The 18,922-nt window shown below is 36.7% G+C and overlaps 1 protein-coding gene across 1 annotated transcript; it reads left to right on the top strand.

The window, feature by feature from the left end:
• Nucleotides 1-8,392: 8,392 nt before the first annotated feature.
• Nucleotides 8,393-18,910, top strand: rad21b (RAD21 cohesin complex component b). The gene is made up of 14 exons (XM_073821853.1): nucleotides 8,393-8,523; nucleotides 10,609-10,796; nucleotides 11,676-11,805; nucleotides 11,887-11,986; nucleotides 12,089-12,195; nucleotides 12,303-12,512; nucleotides 12,597-12,722; nucleotides 12,810-12,941; nucleotides 15,220-15,443; nucleotides 15,680-15,833; nucleotides 15,962-16,107; nucleotides 16,194-16,358; nucleotides 17,354-17,437; nucleotides 17,552-18,910. Exons 2-14 carry the CDS (start codon nucleotides 10,653-10,655, stop codon nucleotides 17,741-17,743), a joined length of 1,914 nt encoding a protein of 637 aa, XP_073677954.1. The 5' UTR covers nucleotides 8,393-8,523; nucleotides 10,609-10,652; the 3' UTR covers nucleotides 17,744-18,910.
• Nucleotides 18,911-18,922: the final 12 nt, after the last annotated feature.

Raw genomic sequence — 18,922 nt, 5'->3', positions numbered from 1 at the left:
CTCAAATTAATGAATATGAAAATGGATAAATTAATTGAAATATATAAACAAAATATATAGGAGTGAGCGCTGTCAGCCAGTGGCTGACAACTGATATATCCTATTGATTCATCATTATCACCCCCACCAGGTTTTTACTGCTCCTCCACCTCCAAAATCCCAATTTAACCCTCCAGTATAAACTTGCAATATTTTAATCTGCAACCTAACAGAAAGCCACTTTAGAATACGAAAATGCAATAGTATAATCCTGTAGTCTAATGCTTATACTTCTGTCACAGTAGAGCTGAGGTTCATGTCCACCCTTTCATCTCACCACGGACACGTTTTATATAACAACAGCTTCAAGCGTTTATTCTCTTTGAGACGAACCAGCAATTTTTCTCTTTCTACATCATTTCACGCCAATAGTAAGATCAAGGTTACTGGTAAAAGTTCTCCTTTTCCACGGTAAACTGGGAGATGACACAGCAGCGTTTTGTAGTGCTCCTAGCATACCACTTTAAAGCCGGACACTGAAGGGGATAACAGAATCACAGGCAGTGAGAGAGAGCTTAGAGTACAAAGAGCAGGAGTGAGTGTGATAACCAAGACAGACTCCAGCACTTATTTACTTTCAGCCCTGAATCATATGTTTCATTCACTCTTTCTAGCACATACTGGAGAGAATATTTTGCCTTGACTTGTTCGAGAGAAGCAGCAAATAGCAGATTCCTGAATAAATTGTTCTTTTGAATCAGATCTTTTAAAAGAATTACTTGATCTCTCGCGGAAAACCAGTCTGGTCTGCGTTTCGCAAAAGCATTAGGAGCCTAAGCCGATCGTAGAGACCATTTGAGGCAATGGTTTCTATGTTCTACTTATAAACATAGACTCACAGAGATGGATTAATTTTTCTAAAAATCTTTCTTTGTGTTCATTTGAGAAAAAAAAAAGTCATATACAGTTGAAATCAAAAGTTTACATACACCTTACAGAATCTGCAAAATGTTTATTATTTTACCAAAATAAGAGGGATCATGGAAAATGTTTTTTTTTTTTTTTTTTAGTACTGACCTGAAGAAGATATTTCACCTAAAAGACGTTCACAAGAGAAAATAATAGTAGAATTTATAAAATGACCCTGTTCAAAAGTTTACATACGCCTGATTCTTAATACTGTGTTGTTACCTGAATTTTCCACAGCTGTTTTTGTTTTTGTTAGTTTAGTGATTGTTGTTCATGAGTCCCTTGTTTGTCCCTTGTCTGTGTTCTTCAGAGAAGTCCTTCAGGTCCCACCGATTCTTTAGTTTTTTAGCATTTTCATGTATTTGAACCCTTTCCAACAATGACTGAATGATTTTGAGATCCATCTTTTCACACTGAGGACAACTGAGGGACTCATATGAAACTATTACAGAAGATTTAAATGCTCACTGATGCATTAAGAGCATGCATCAAAGTAAGGATGTATACATTTTTCTTATTTTGCCTAAATTTCTTGATTTATTTTTAATTAAGTACTGCCCTTCAGAAGCTACAGAAGATATTACATATATATTATATTTCCCAGAAGAGAAAATAAGTCAGAGTCCCTCAGTTGTCCTCAGTGTGAAAAGATGGATCTCAAAATCATTCAGTCATTGTTGGAAAGGGTTCAAATACACAAAAAATGCTGAAAAAACAAAGAATTTGTAGGACCTGAAGGATTTTTCTTAAGAACAGTAAGCAGCTTAACCAAACTTTTGACTTGAACTGTACATCTAAGATCAGTAAATGAGTGAAGAGTTGTAGTAAAAGGTTTGGAGTATCCATTCAATGAAGCTTGAGCTCCAGTCCCCAACACGTCTTTATATTTATTCCTTTCATGTTTCAAAGAAGACTGAAAGTCGGGTTGGGAACAGTATGAAGTTGAGTCATTTTAATTTTGGGGGGTGAACTGTCCCTTTAACACCTTGCCCTTGCTCTGCTGTGTGGAGGAAAGCACTCAGTCATGAGTTTCCATCTTTGGCATGCCTTACGATCTCCATTCCTGCACGTCTACAGCAGATCCCATACTGTTGTTCTCATTTCCCACTGGCTGCAGATTCAGATTGCAAATGCACTCATGGTTACTCAAGAGAGCGAGTGCAGATGTCTTCGCTGTGTTTCTGTCTTTCGTCTGCATCTGCCCGCATCCGTGCACTAATGAGATTCTTGGAGGCCTGATTAAGCACACTGCGCTCAAACCTCAGCTGTGACAACGACAGGCCCATCCAGCCCCGGTAGAGGACATGACCTGCAAAAGGGCAGCTAAAAGACAGTTTAACCAAATGTCTGATCAAGAAGGATGGCCAGAGACTTGGTGAAAGAGAGAGAGAGAAGTTTGTCTTCCGTTGTTGCTCAAGGTCACTTTCCTTTCCGCTTGCTGAAGAACAAGTGTCTCCTGCCTTGAGACTTGATGGATGTTTCATTCTAGGCTGACACTGTGGGCACCATATGAGAATAAATGCATGACAAAGCCCTCCACAGTAAAGCTCACAAGAGAGTTATGATCATTTCCAATTAAAAGTAAGCAATTCGGTTGTCATTGAGGAGTAATGGAAATTCATATTCTCAGACTAGGAAACCCCTCACCCTAAAGGTAATATGCTGGAAATGACTGTCCCTATTCATTCCCCCAAAGCACCAGTGATTTATGCAAAATACTTTAAGAGGTAGCGCTATTGTCATTGAAAGCAAAGGGCAATGTAAGGGCATCATGCATGGCTCATATGCACCAAACAGCAGAACACATTTACTTTAGGTTCACTCTACATGAAAGTGTTGGCTCTGTTGAATATGTGTGTTTGATATATGTGACCCTGGACCACAAACTTAGTGATAAGGGTCAATTTTTTAAAATTGAGATATATACAACATCTGAAAGCTGAATAAATTAAGCTTTCTTTTGATGTATGCTTTGTTAGGATAGGATATTATTTGGCTGAGATACAACTATTTAAAAATCTGGAATCTGAGGGTGCAAAAAAAAAATCTAAATATTGAAAAAATCACCTTTAACGTTGTCCAAAAGTTCTTAGCCATGCCTATTAGTAATCAAAAAAATACGTTTTTATATATTTATGGTAGGAAATTTACTAAATATCTTCATGGAACATGATCTTTACCTAATATCCTAATGGTTTTTGGCATAAAAGAAATATTGATAATTTTGACCCATACAATGCGTTTTTGACTATTGCTACAAATATACCTGTGCTACTTAAGGTTTTGTGGTCCAGGATCACATATAATAAACACAAACATTACATATTTGTATAAGATATATAATATATATATTAAATGATTTCCTTGTTAATTTGTATAGATGAATGCAGAAAAAAAACATGCATTTCCATACCTCTACATCTAAAAGAATCTAAAATATTAGGTTAAGTTTAGGTTTTCAACACTATTATCAAAATTTTACTCCAAAATTAAGTTAGACCACCACAGCATCTTGCAAAACAACTCACTTCCAAATAGTTACATGAACATATAATCTGACTTACTTTTCAAAACAACTGCTACAAACATTTTTGTCCTCCTATAAACTTTTATCCGAATTTTAAACTACACTTGCAGTAGGTTTGTTCTCAAATAAATACTAGAAAGTAGTAAATTGCCAAGCAGTTTCATTTCTTGGCACAGTTAAAGTTTATTTGAGGTTAATTAACATAACGGGCTGCAATTTGTTTCAAAGGGAGTAAATAAACCTTTATTTCTTGCCGTTCTGTACCTCTACACAATAACAGAAATGTAATCAAATCTATCTGAGTCCGACACAGTTTGGCATTGATGGTTAGAACACTATATCCTGTTTTTTTAATGTTTAATCTTATTTGACACAAGTATCCCACTTTGGTGAAAAAACACCTAGTAAAATATTGTGGTTCTTTACATTTCTTACAGTAATAAATGGAATGTTGTTGTTTTAATATACAGTCAAGCCCAAATTTTTTATTTTTTATTTTTGTCCGGAAATGACACAGGCTTCTCCCAAAAGATAAGACGATGTACAAGAGGCATCATTGTGGAAAAAAATATTACTCATCTTTTATTTACATTTGAACAAAAAGTGGCATGCCCAAAATTACTCATACCATCTCAATAATCAATAGAAAAGCCTTTATTGGCTATTACAGCAATCAAACGTCTCCACTGGTATTTTTGCCCATTCATCTTTAGCGATGAGCTCCAACTCTTTCAGGTTAGAGGGTCTCCTTGCCATCACCCTGATCTTTAGCTCCCTCCACAGATTCTCAATTGGATTTAAGTCAGGACTCTGGCTGGGCCACTGCAAAACGTTAATGTTTTTGTTAACCATTTCTTCTCCACTTTTGCTGCGTGTTTTGGGTCGTTGTCGTGCTGAAATGTCCACTGGTGCCCAAGGCCAAGTTTCTCTGCAGACTGTCTGATGTTGTTGTTAAGAATTTTGATGTATTGCTCCTTTTTCATGGTGCTGTTTACTGTGATTAGGTTCCCTGGTCCACCGGCTGAAAAACACCCCCAAAACATTAGGTTCCCACCACTATGTTTGACAGTGGGGATGGTGTTCTTAGGGTTAAAGGCTTCTCCTTTTTTACACCAAATGAAGGCTACATCATTGTGGCCAAACAATTCAATTTTTGTTTCACCTGAGCATAAAACAGAAGACCAGAAGTCTTCTTCTTTTGTCCAAATGAGCATTTGCAAAGGCCAAGCAGGCTTTTGTGTGCCTTATCTGGAGAAGTGTTGTCCTCCTTGGTCTGTGTCCGTGGAACCCAGAGGTGTGCAGTGTCCGTTGGACTGTCTGCCTTGAGATGTTGCCACCAGCAGAGCCCAGATTCATCAGGATGGCCTTGGTGGTGATCCTCGGATTCTTTTTTACCTCTCTCACTATCCTCCTGGCCAGCACAGGTGTCACTTTTGGCTTCCGACCACGTCCTCTGAGATTTTTCACAGTGCGGAACGTCTTGTATTTTTTTTTTTTTTTAAATACTTTGCACTGTAGCCACTGGAACTTTAAAACATTTAGATATGGTCTTTTAGCACTTTCCTGACTTGTGAGCAGCCACAATGCACAGCCGCAGGTCCTCAGTGAGCTCCTTTGTCTTAGCCATGACTGTCCACAAACCAACAGCAGAGAGCTTCTGTTTTTCACCTGTTGAGTTGATTAAAACAGCTGTTCCCAATGAATCAGGGTAATTGGGATGCTTTAGAACAGCTTGGACTATTTGGAATGGTGTAGAACTTTGGATTTTCCCATTGACTGTGACAGTTTGCAAAGGGTATGAATAATTTTGGACATGCCACTTTTTGTTTAAATATTTTTTACCACAATGATGCCTCTTGTACATCTTTTGGGAGTAGCCTGTGTCAAAAAAAACTTGCTGGTTGAATAAAAGTAGCTAAGTCAGAATTTGCCAGGGGTATGAATAATTTCAGGCTTGACTGTATATACAGTGAAACTAAAAAATATTCAGACACCAGATGTAACTTTTGATATTTTAAGTTTATTTGTGTAAGTGAGGATAGCAAAAATAAACTGTGACATGTTATACCCAAAAATTCTTCATACGCTGGACTACCAGTAAAATGTATAAAAAATTTAGGAACAAAAAAATGTGACCAGATTTTGTTACCTTTCTATCAAATCTGACATTGTCACAATTAATTTTATTCTGACACAGACAAACTCCATGTTCTTGTCATATTTTATTACCATTTTCTAAACTATAGCGAATAAACGGTGATAATGTGAAAAATGTTAAAGGTGTCTGAATAAATTTTGGTTTGACTGTACTGTATTCAATAGAATAGACTTCCTTTAATGTCTTGAGGAAAGCATGACAAGTCTTGATGTTAAGTTTGTTAACCACCATTTTGGTTAAAAAAATTAGTAAATGTAGGCCTATAGACCATTTCAAAATATGCGACAGATATCAAGATGAATTAGCTTATGTTTGTTCATAGTGCTTCATCCGTCCTGGAGTCTGAGGCAGCGTCAAACTGTAATCTGTTACTAAGCATGGAGTGTGAGCACCATCTGGTGGTTATAAAATAGGATTTGCTGGACATTAAACTCGACTAACTTGTAAGAAAAAAAATTGATAGGTTATACATTAAAAACGCGTATTCTGAAGACTCCGACTTCCATGGCTTTCCATGGCAGGGTAATTTGTCTTCTTGTATAGCGTGTTTGTATTTTCAGTGTTAGAGTAAATTAAAGTCCAAGAGACCGCAAATTGTAAAGATTGATCCTTTGACAAATCCACTGTAAATGAGGGTTATTTATCAACCTAAATCGCTTCGGTAGTTACTTTGTATTTATACATAACGTTACAAGCGTTCGCTCTGAACCTAGAAGTCAGAGTTTCAAGAATACTGATAAAACAACCCAAGTAATTTTGAGAACATTAAAGTAATTCTGGGTGAAATAGAGGGGGGTCACATATTATGATGGCCTTTAAAAAGGCTTTATCAGATTCCGTGACCCTGCTGTATGTCTGCTGCTGTTCACATCAGACCAAAATGATTTCTACAGTAAGAAAAAGAGGACATTAGACATGACCAGAGTGAATTTGGAAAAACATTACAGTCATTCTGGGTGAAATAGAGGGGGGTCACATATTATGATGGCCTTTAAAAAGGCTTTATCAGATTCCGTGACCCTGCCGTATGTCTGCTACTGTTCACATCAGACCAAAATGATTTCTACTGTATGAATTTCAGGACATTAGACATGACCAGAGTGAATTTTGGTGCAATATTAATTATTACTGTTATAATTACTGTTAATTTACACACACACACACACACACACACACACACACACACATATATATATATAGAGAGAGAGAGAGAGAGAGAGAGAGAGAGAGAGAGAGAGAGAGAGAGAGAGAGAGCGAACAGCGAACTCACTCCAAAGTCCAGGGCCCGTATTCATAAAGAATCTTAGTGCAAAGAGTTGCTCCTAGTGACAAAATTCTAAGAGAATTCTTAGAAAAGTGGGCGTTTTCCCTTAAAATTAAAGAAAAGATCCTAGTAAAGAAAAAAGTAATTCAGAAAGAATCTTAACCCTTAAAAGAGGTCTTAAGGTCCAAATTGTTAGGAGTAGGGAAGAGAACTTTTAAGAGGCTTAAATTTCTTTAGCAGTGGATAACACTGACAAAACATGATGAGGGCAATGCAATATTTGCACACAATGCATGACAGTGATTTCACTGATGCTACACATGAGATTGTACAGAGATAATGTTTGTGACTTATTTTATTAGAGACATGCTAACATCTCTGACATAGTGCAGAAATGCCATAGTGCAGAAATGGAAGAAATCACTACATTTATTACATGAACTTATTTGGCAACTGGAAACAATGCAACTATGCAGCCGTAATAATTTGGGTATGTTCACAACCTTCTATAAGTAAAGAGATCACACAAACAATTACAGCACTTTCACAACCTTAATGTGCTGCTGTTCATTACCTATCAAATACATTAAATACAACATTAACAGCGTGGTAAACAAAATATATATAAACATATAAAATATATAAACTTATATAATATGTGTGTAGCGGTAAAACAGGAAAAATGATGCCTATAATTTCAAAGTGAAGGCTTAAACTAGACCCTACACTTAAAAGTACTCTTTTATTTCCTTCTTGGACAACCAACCAATCAGTCTTTAAAATGTTGTGTCATCGCTAGCAACGGGGTCAACCCCCCCTCCACACTAAGATGAAAGTTTTTGTCTTTTCTTTGCTCAGAGTTGCTCTTAGATTGATCCTGAATCACTCTTAAGCTAAAACTCCTACGTAGGAGTTTTTAAGGTAAAATAAAAGCTTTCTGAGAGGATTCTTAGAATCTTTATGAATACGGGCCCAGATCTGAATCAAATGATTATTCGCGACACGTGATTCTGAGGGTCTCTCTTTTAGGCGCGCTCACGATTACGTGCACGGGTGCCATGCGAGTTCATGTACGAATATTTTGTACACATTGACCTATGTTCATTGATTTAAACATCGTCGGAGATTAAACATCGTTAAGATGTTGTTAAAAACCTTATTAGATCATTCGGCAAACAATCACACTGCGTTTAAAATCTGACAAGTTTTATGTGATGTGAATAATCAGCCTTTCTAAGCTTGTGAAGTGCTGTACAGATTCCCCCTTTAACGTTACCCTGGCCTGTTTGCGTAATTGCTGCACACTGACAATACAGCGCCCTCTATGGTCACAAAATACGATGGTCACAGAATTTGGTGTAACAGTTGTTTATACAGCCATATGGATTTGTAATAATCAATATTCCATTTGGTTTCATTCTTTCAACGTTGGTAGCGTATTTCTGTCATGCATATATGAGCATCAGTTTCCCTCATTAACATCCAGCTCGTTTTAAATGAAGCCCACGGCGGGAGGGGGCGTCGCCATTTTGTTTGTTTTAGTGAAACTGTACAGTGGGAGGAGGGTGAGAAAGGTACCCTAGATACGGTTGCTAAATACGGAAAGCTACGATAGGACCGTTCCGCGTAAGTACTTTCGGCGAAAGCATAAATAAAAATGCATTTAAGTGCATGTATTGAAATCATAACCATTCGATTTCGTCATGCAACTTGCTAGAAAATTCCATTCTTCCTCCCTACACCAGCGACATATGACAGACGCTGTGTAACATCGCGTCTTTTATGTTTTCACTACAAAATTCTTAATTATCGTTTAAATGACTTATGTGAAGAAAATGTTTGGCATCTTTACGCGTGCAAAGCACGAGCAAAAGCCGCACATGGCGCGCGCCGCAGTACAAATTCTAGGCAGATGTTGATCTCGCGACAGCAGACCGTTAGCTTGTTAGCTCTGCAGCAGCCTTCCAAAATGTATTACATTATTAACAGTTATTACATTTATCATAAATAAGACTAGTACATATTAAAATAACACCATTACGAGTTGAATAATAAAAGTGCAGAGGTGCGCTGATACTGTACGCTCACAGTGCATTAGTCAAGTGTGCGCATCACACAGGCCCCGCCATCACTTACAGTCACACACCCATCTATATGTACTAAGGGGATCTCTAGGAAAACGTTACATCTAGATAATTATTTTAATAAAAATATATTACACGTTTATTACATCAAACGAATTTCAAGTAAATTCTTAAAATGTAATGGGGAACTATAATTTCACTAAAAGGATCTCCTAAAAATTATGACTGTCTTTATTCTAATCTGGTATTTCTAAACATTGCTAATAAACACCCAACAAGGCAGGAAGACACTTAAATAACAACTAGCAAAGTTCGCAAATGAAGTCGAATTTTTTGACTGAAACTGTTTCATCAACACATACGAAACCGATTTAATAAATGGCAATGCTTAAATGCGTAGTAATGTAAATGCAGACTATACTTGTAGAATCTTTACTTTATTTAAAGGTACTGCTGCAAACTAAATATGGATGCATGAAATTACAGTCAACACCTTTAGAAACTTAACTGAATGTTGGTTGTACGCTACCAGTCAAAAGTTTTTGAATAGTAAGATTTAAGTCTCTTCTGCTCACTAAGCCTGCATTTATTTAATTCAAAATACAGCAAAATCAGTAATATTGTAAAATATTTTTACTATTTAAAATAACTGCTTTCTATTTGATTATTTTTTTTGATGTAATTTATTCTTGTGATCAAAGCTAAATTTCCAGCATCATTACTCCAGGCTCCAGTGTCACATCCTTCAGAAATAATTTTAATATGCTGATTTGCTGTTCAAAAAACATTTATTATTATTATCAATATTTAAAAACAGTTGAGTAAATTTTTTTCCGGATTCTTTGATGAATAGAAAGATCCAAAGATCAGTGTTTATCTTTGGATAAATGCTTTTGTAACATTATACACTTCACCATCCAAAAGTTTGGAGTCCGCTTTTTTTTTTTTTTTTTTTTTTTTGACAAAGAAATTACAGATATTAAAACTTTTATTTATCTCTGATCTTCCATCAAAGAAACCTGAAAATATAGCTGTTTTCAACATAATAATGAAAGTTTTTTAATCAAATGAGAATATGTGAATTATTTCTGTAGGATCATGTGACTAGAGTAATGATGCTAAAATTTAAGCTTTGAAATCACAGGAATAAATTTTAAAAATAATAATATTTTAAAATATGTTAAAATAAAAAGCAGTTATATTAAATAGAAAATTCAAAATTTTGGATCAAATAAATGCAGGCTTGGTGAGCAGAAGAGAGACTTTTGACTGGTAGTGAATGACAGAAATAAGTTATTGAATCTTTTTTTTTTTTAGAATTCTTGAAACAAACCATTTAAAGAGTTTTTTTAAGAAAGTTTTTAAAGAAGTTTCCTGAGCTGTCCTTTTATTATAAACACAGTTCTCCCACAAACTCAAACCAACGGCAATATTTTGCTACCACCACAGACCCACAGTACTGAAATGTTTCAAGGGCATTAAACTATGTATGGCTTGGTTAAAGTTTTCTCTGGTATAGAGGAATGCTGTTCTGGTATAGAGGAATGTTGTTTAACATAAAAAAAATACACACATCAACTTTAAGAGCAATAATTGTGTCTAACACCAGTGCCATTTTGCTCTGCAGGGTCAGCGTCCCCCACCACCTCAGTGTGAGAAGGTGCAGGGACGATGTTCTACGCCCACTTTGTCCTCAGTAAACGTGGGCCGCTGGCCAAAATCTGGTTGGCGGCCCACTGGGATAAGAAGCTGACCAAAGCACACGTGTTTGAGTGCAATCTGGAGAGCAGTGTAGAGAGCATCATCTCTCCAAAGGTTAATGGATTCTCTTGAAATCATGCTGTTCAGGTTTATTTTTGTCCATGTTTCTTGTGGATTCCATTTTTTTTTATTGTTTTTAAATGCCACGACAGAGCTTTAAATGCCTTACAGACCAGTTTAGAGTAATAGTGTTGTTCGGTTTGTAGTCCTACAACCCTACAATAGTATGACTAGTTGTTTACATCCACAAATTATTGTCAGTCTGAATAAGTCCAGTCTGATTTCAACTGAAAGCTCTGTTTGTATGAACCCTAAACATTGCAATCTTATTCACATATTTGTTTACATATGCTCCAATTGAGAAAGTAGTCTGATTTAGGCAATCACATGCTTAATTTTATCCCTGTGGTTTAGATTATTTCAGCTCTACACCAGTGCTAATATTGTTTGGTAATATTGTTTTTTTTTTATCTATATTTTGATTTAGTGTTTATTTTAATATTTTCTGTTTTCATTTTAATTTGAATTAAAGTTTTGCTAATTTTGTTGTGTTTTGTCATTTTATATTTATATGTCTTCATCATTTATATTCATTTTTATTCAGTTATTTTAGTACATCAAAAGTACAATCCGGTACAATACAATCAAAATTTAATTCAGATCAAGCTGAACTGGATGTATCGAAGTGTTTACACGAAGGCTTTTCTGTCTGTGTGACTCACCAATCTGATTATAATCGGCATATTTGTGGTCATGTTAACATACCTACTTTAAATTATGTTTTGAACATTATTTTCTATCTTATTTTACTCATAAATCAAACACCACTTAAACACATCAGACATTCTCTCTGGAATGGCTTTCAAATTGACATCATGACTGAGTAGCTCTATAGAAGCTCCATTTATTTATAATATTTGTTTAATTTGATAGGTAAAAATGGCTCTCCGTACGTCTGGTCACTTACTTCTGGGCGTAGTGAGGATCTACCACAGAAAAGCCAAGTACCTGCTGGCAGACTGCAATGAGGCTTTTATTAAGATTAAAATGGCTTTTCGCCCAGGTAAGTTGTGGCTGGACTACTAAAGAAGTTGGTCCTGTTGTACAGCAAGAGATATAATATATTGTGGACTGTTTTACACAGGTGTGGTCGACCTGCCTGAGGAGAACCGTGAAGCTGCCTACAACGCCATCACCTTACCCGAAGAATTTCACGACTTCGATCAGCCTCTTCCGGACCTGGAGTATGTTCAGCTCTAACTTAGAGATATCAGGGGCTAAATGTATTCATTTATTTAGACTTGCATGCAGTCAACGTTGACCCTTCCTTGTGTTGTGGATTGCAGCGACATTGATGTTGCTCAGCAGTTCACCCTGAATCAGTCACGTGTGGAGGAAATCACCATGCGAGAAGAAGTGGGAAACCTCAGTCTGCTGCAGGAGAATGATTTTGGTATGTTATTACCATTTTTGTCTAGTGGTTTTATTTATTTTTAATGTTTAAATTGATCGCGTGCTCATACAGCAGATCATTTATACCCGACACATTTTCCTCAACAGCCGATTTTGGGATGGATGACCGAGAGATGATGCGAGAGGAAGGTGCGTTTGAAGTGGACATCATCCACGGGGCGTCTGCGTCTAACCTGCTGCTGGAGTCAGAGTCAAGTAGCGTACAGATTGCTGACAAGTCCAATCACCTGGAGTACGACCAATACAAGGATGACTTTGGAGACAACCCTATGGAGAGCACAGAGGGAGGCATGCTGGGTAAGAGAGTTATCCATAAGCACCTTATAAGTTGCATTTACAAGCATCTGTTGAGACTGAACTGGCTGCTTCCTATACCTACAGTGGACAAGCTGCTCAGTAACGAGGATGGAGGTGGTATTTTTGATGACCCTCCAGCCATCGCTGAGAGTGTGATGATGCCCCAAGACCATGGTGGAGACGATGATGATGATTTTGACAACCTTTCACGTAAGAATCCATGCATCATACACAATGATATGTTATATACATGTTTAATACTATGCATATTATTTACATTTTTGCATTTTGTTCAAGCGGCTGGAGGTCCAGACAGTCCTGATTCTGGTCCTGTGGAGCAGCTGCCCACCATGACAGACCAGACTGAACAGACCACCCTAGTCCATAATGAGGAGGAGGCTTTTGCTTTGGAGCCCATCGACATCACAGGTCAGCTAGAATAGACAAATAGTAGTAGTAGTAGTAGTAGTAGTAATTGTATACAGGGCTCAACAATAAGGTTGAACCTTATTAAAAGGGCTAGTTCACCCCAGATATGAAAATTCTGTGATTAATTACTCACCCTCATGTCATTTCATACCCGTAAGACATTTGTTCATTTTCAGAACACAAATGAAGATATTTTTGATGAAATCAGAGAGCCTTTTAACCCTGTATAGACATGTTCAAGGTCCAGAAAGGTAGTAAGGACAACGTTAAAATAGTCCATGTGACATCAGCGGTTTACCTTAATTTTATGAAGCTACGAGAATCCTTTTTGTGTTCAAAGAAAACAAAAATAAGGACTATGTCAGAGCGTCGGCTCCTGTGTCAGCAGCATCACACATATGCATTGTCGTACTCTCACATCAGGGACTGAACAGAACAGAAGAAATCATTGAATAAAGTTGTTATTTTTGTTTTCTTTGCACACAAAATGTATTCTCATAGCTTCATAAAATTAAAGTTGAACCATGGATGTCACATGGATTATTTTAACAATGTCCTTTCTGGGCTTTGAACATGTCAGTTGCATTGCTGTTTATGCAGAGTTGAAAAGCTCTCAGATTTCATTAGAAATATCTTCATTTGTGTTCTGAAGATGAAAAATGATCTTACAGGTTTGGAATGACCTGAGGGTGAGTAATACATGACAGAATTTTAATTTTTGGATGACCTATCCCTTTAACTGTCACTTGAACTATTACTATGTCTTATGGTCACTGATCACAGTTCCTTCATTAAGCATATCACCAAGGTAAAGTAATCTAGCTGACTGTCATGAATACATTTTTTACCAAAAATTTCAAACATTTCATTGTGTAGCACATTATTTTATATGATTATAAATGTAAAAATAATTATAAATAATTTATATAATTTTTTTTAATTATTTAATTTTATTATAGCCGTATCATTTCCATCTATTATTGTATAAATGTTATTATATTTAAATGCTCATTAACAAAAAACTTATAACAAATAATTTATCAGGTTTTTAATGTGCCATGATCTGTGGTGAGGTATAAGAAATTTGAATATGAAAATTAAAAAGTTTTGTTGAGCCCTTGTATACTATGTTCAAAAACTTACCTACCAAAAATGAATCCTACCAAAATCATATACTCACCCTCATGTCATTCCAAATTGTACACATGTCTGTCTTCTGCTGAACAAGCAAAATGTTTGAGGATATTTAAAAAAAACCTTGATAACCAAACAGTTTCGGTTCCCATTGACTTCCATTGTATTTACAATGGAAATCTATGGGAGCTTTTTAGTTACCAACGTTCTTCAAAATAATTTCTTTTTGTTTCACAGAAGAAAGTCAGACATACAGTTTTGGAATGATTTCAGGGTGAGTAAATGATGACAGAATTTTCATTAAACAGCTCTTGCAAACAAAACAATTTTGGTTACCTTACATGCCTTTCATTAGACCGTACCCTTATAAGTAACAAGAATAGGTTACACAGATTCACTATTAAGCACTATTGAACTTTCCCTCAATAAACCTCTAATTTTCTGCTTATTAATAGTTAGTCAGGTAGTTGTTAAGTTTAGGTATCGTGTCGGATTAAAAGAATAGTTCACCCAAAAGTGGAAATTCTGTCATTAATTACTCACTTGCATGTTGTTCCAAACCCATAAGACCTTTGTTCATCTTCAACACAAATTAAAATATTTTTTGATGAAATCGGAGGGGTCTCTGACCCTCTTTAAACAGCAAGGGTACTACCACAGTCTAGGCACAGAAACGCAGCAAGGACATTGTTAAAAAGTCGTTATTTTAGTTTTCTTTGTGCACAAAAAGTATTTTTTAGTAGCTTTGTAAAATTATGGTAGAACCATTGATGTCATATGGACTGTTTTAACGATGGTCTTACTACCTTTCTAGGCCTTGACCGTGGTCTATGGAGGGTCAGAGAGCTCTCAGATTTCATCAGAAATATCTTAAATGTGTTGAAGATGAACAAAGGTCTTACGGGTTTGAAACGACATTAGGGCGAGTAATTAATGACAGAATTTTCATTTTGGGGTGAACTATCCCTTTAAGGGATCTAAAACATGGTCATACAACACACGTTGTTCAATTAATATGGCATTAATTTTATTCTATAAGTACTAATAAACAGCCAATATGCTAGTAATATGCATGCTAATAAGCAACTGGTTACTAGTGAGAATTAGACCTTAAAAATAAAGTGTTACCCTCTTATATTATTAGTGAAGGAAACCAAAGCAAAAAGAAAGAGGAAGCTGATTGTGGACAGTGTGAAGGAGCTGGACAGTAAGACTATCCGTGCTCAGCTGAGCGACTACTCTGACATTGTCACCACTCTGGATCTGGCTCCCCCTACCAAGAAACTGATGATGTGGAAGGAAACAGGAGGAGTGGAGAAGCTCTTCTCTCTGCCAGCTCAGCCCCTCTGGAACAGCAGACTGCTCAAGGTCAGGACAGATCTCTGGAACAAGCTGTGAGACATTAATACAAGCTTTAGTGCAACAAAATACATAAGTGGCCGTGGATATGGCTGTTTTTTGGCACTGTTTTACTCATAATTCTACACAGAAATCGACTTATTTCGACAGTGCCATTAAACAATGTTGAATTGCCAAACAGAAAGTTCATTAGAAATCTTTTTTAGTATCATTTGTCCTAAGACCAGCTCTACCTCTCTGTGCAGATGTTCACACGCTGCCTGACCCCTCTGGTGCCCGATGAACTGAGGAAGAGGAGAAAGGGTGGAGAAGCAGACAGCTTGGATGAGTTCCTCAAAGACCTGGAGAACCCTGAGGTGCCACGAGAAGAGGCTCTATCTCAGCAACGAGACATCATTGGTAAGAGAGGCTGACTGATCTTGATCAAATAAATGCAGCCTTGGTGAGCATACCGACTTTACAGACAGCAGACTTTTTAACAGTAATTCTCTAGTTTGTCACTATTGCCCATGTTTGGCTTTTTGCAGACCAGACCATCCTGGAAGAGCCCAGTGTTCTGCAGGCCTCAGCCATGGAGGGCAGTCGCACAACCCTTGATGAATCAGTCATGCCTCCTCCATCTGGACCCCGTGGCCAAAAGCGCAAAGCTCAGGACACAGAGCCTGCCTTACCTGTGAGATTTTAAATCAAGATTTTTAGTGAGTTTTGGACCTCACTATGTGGTTTTCTAATTTTGTGCTCTTGTTTGTTTTCTCACAGATGCTTGAGGACGATCGTTCCTCCATTGTGTCCACACGGCACATGAACATGCAGCAGGTGGACCTTCCACCTGAGGAGCCGACCAACATCTCGCAGCTCATCCCAGAACTCGACCTGATAGGAGAGAAGAGCAAAGACAAGAAGGATGATGATGATGAGGAGGAGGTGAGGAGGCCTTAACAACCTTAAATTAGGATTAAAGGAGAAGTTCACTTCCAGAACAAAAATTTCCAGATAATTTACCCACCCCCTTGTCATCCAAGATGTTCATATCTTTATTTCTTTAGTTGTAAATAAATTATGTTTTTTGAGGAAAACATTTCAGTTAGTGGACTTCTATGGTGACCGTGAGATTAAACTTCCAAAATGCAGTTTAAATGCAGCTTCAAAGGGCTCTAAATGATCCCAGCCGAGGAAGAAATGGGTCTAGTGAACCATCAGTTATTTTCTAAATTTTTTTTACAATTTATATACTTTTTAACCTCAAATGCTCGTCTTGTCTAGTTCTGCATGTACTGGGTGTACTGCGTGTATTCTGCTTCAAGGCAATTAGGGTATGTCGAAAAACTCCCATCTCATTTTCTCCTCCAACTTCAAAATCAGCCTTCATCGCTGCAGAAGTACCAACCCAGTGTTTACAAAGTGAATGTGCAAAGAAGAACAAATGCCCTTTACAAAAAACAGCGATGTAGGACAATGAAGTTGGAGGAGAAAATGAGATGGGAGTTTTTTGACATTCCCTTGAACCAGAATACACAGAGTACATGCAGAACTAGACAAGATGAGCATTTGAGGTTAAAAAGTATATATATATATATATTTTTTTTAAATAACAGATCGTTTCGCTAGATAAGACCCTTCTTCCTCTGCTGGGAACGTTTAGAGCCATTTGAAGCTGCATTTTGGAAGTTCAAACTCACGGGCACTTTAGAATTTATCTGTAAATTTTTGTTCTGGAAGTGAACTTTTTCAGCACAAACATCACAATAGTACAACTTAATTGTTAAATGCCCACTTTTGCATATAATTTTTATTTGTGCTTTTCCTGTCTATTTTTTTAATCATGATCATTTATTACATTTTATCATATGAGGGATTTAACTTTAGTCGATTCCCATCAGATCGAGTCAATTAGTTAATTCTGAATTTGTGTTAAAAAGGAGGAGGAAGGTCAAAGCGGAGATCAAGATCAGGAGGAGAGGAGGTGGAACAAGAGGACCCAGCAGATGCTGCATGGTTTACAGGTTTGGCAGAATTTAAACATACACTTTATATCTGGGCATATTCAGTTTAATATGAAGCATAAAATGGTTTTATATCCATAAATACCTTCAAATGCTTTCTCTTACTTTCCTCAGAGAGTCATTGCTAAGACCGGAGCAGAATCGATCAGCTTGCTGGATCTGTGCAGAAACAACAACAAGAAACAAGCAGCCGCTAAGTTCTACAGCTTTCTCGTGCTAAAGAAACAGCAGGCAGTGGAGCTCAGGCAGGACGAGCCCTACAGTGATATCATCGCCACCCCCGGCCCCAGATTTCACATTATATAGACTTTCTATGGTCAACACTGGCCGATTTTATTCTTTTTAATAGTTTTGTTTGTATATAATGTGTTATGTATTTCTGTGCATGTGCATTTTCATGTATATTACATGTGCGCTCAGTCTCACGTGTGAAAAAAGACTTTTATAAAGTGCTTCTTTTAGCAGTTTGTCAATACAAGCATGCACGTTGGACAAAAAAACGAAATGGTTCTGAACCTAGTTGAGGTTAAAAATGTTGTTTTGTTCTCAGACTTAGAAACTTAGAGAAATGCTTATCTTCGAAAACAGAAATAGCCAGAATGGTGGTAGGTTTTCATAGGAAAGTACAAATCTAATTACGATCATTGAAGTGAAATTGCACAGCTGTTGCCTCACCATTAGTTTGTGGTACTCACAAAGGCTTTAAGCCTTCAGTTCTCTTAATCAAGTTTTCAGATGCTTCTGTTTCATTAATTAATGGTTGTTTTGCATGCCTTCAATTACATGTTGACATGCAACATACTTGTGTTTACTTTCATGAAAGTATTTTCTTTGTTTAAAACTAAAAGAGTAACATTTTAGCTGCTCCAAAGACTGAAAAAATAAATAAATCATAGTTTGTATGTTTAAAAAATATATATTGAAGATATATTGAATGAAGTATTGGCCGTGTTGTTTTTGTTTTTATTTCATTTTATCAAAAACCTACTACTGTAACAACACTATTTCCCTGAATTCTCCCTGAGCTTCAGTGCTGTGAACATTTACCCAAAAGCAGCTTTAGTTTTGCTTGTTAGCCAGGCAAATTAAAAATTGTTATATACTGTGATATCCATTTGTTAAAATAATCTTGTGCCATTTGTTGTAAAGATAATTTTTGTAATTGTGCAAGCACTTTTTAAAACAGTCCATAGGTCTTTGTTTTTTCTCGATGTTACCTGTGACTACGCTATGTTTTGTATATCACTAATTAAACACTATCTGTTACAGTGCAGTAAAGTGCTTTATTAAAATGCCTCGAAAACTGCTTGTTTTATTCATACTGGTATGAAAACAACGCCATAACATGTTCATAACAGGTTACGTTGTTCTTACACATCAAGTTATCTGCCTTTAGCTCTGACTTGTTACAACCGTGTTATGTAATTTTTGTAATAAAAAGTCATTAATAAATGCCTTTGTCCTCTGACTGAATTGATTTTCAGT

This window comes from Garra rufa, chromosome 17 (genome assembly GCF_049309525.1).
Source record: "Garra rufa chromosome 17, GarRuf1.0, whole genome shotgun sequence".
Lineage (NCBI taxonomy): Eukaryota > Metazoa > Chordata > Actinopteri > Cypriniformes > Cyprinidae > Garra > Garra rufa.
Note: the sequence above shows the minus strand (reverse complement) of the source record. Positions and strands in the feature narration are given on the sequence as shown.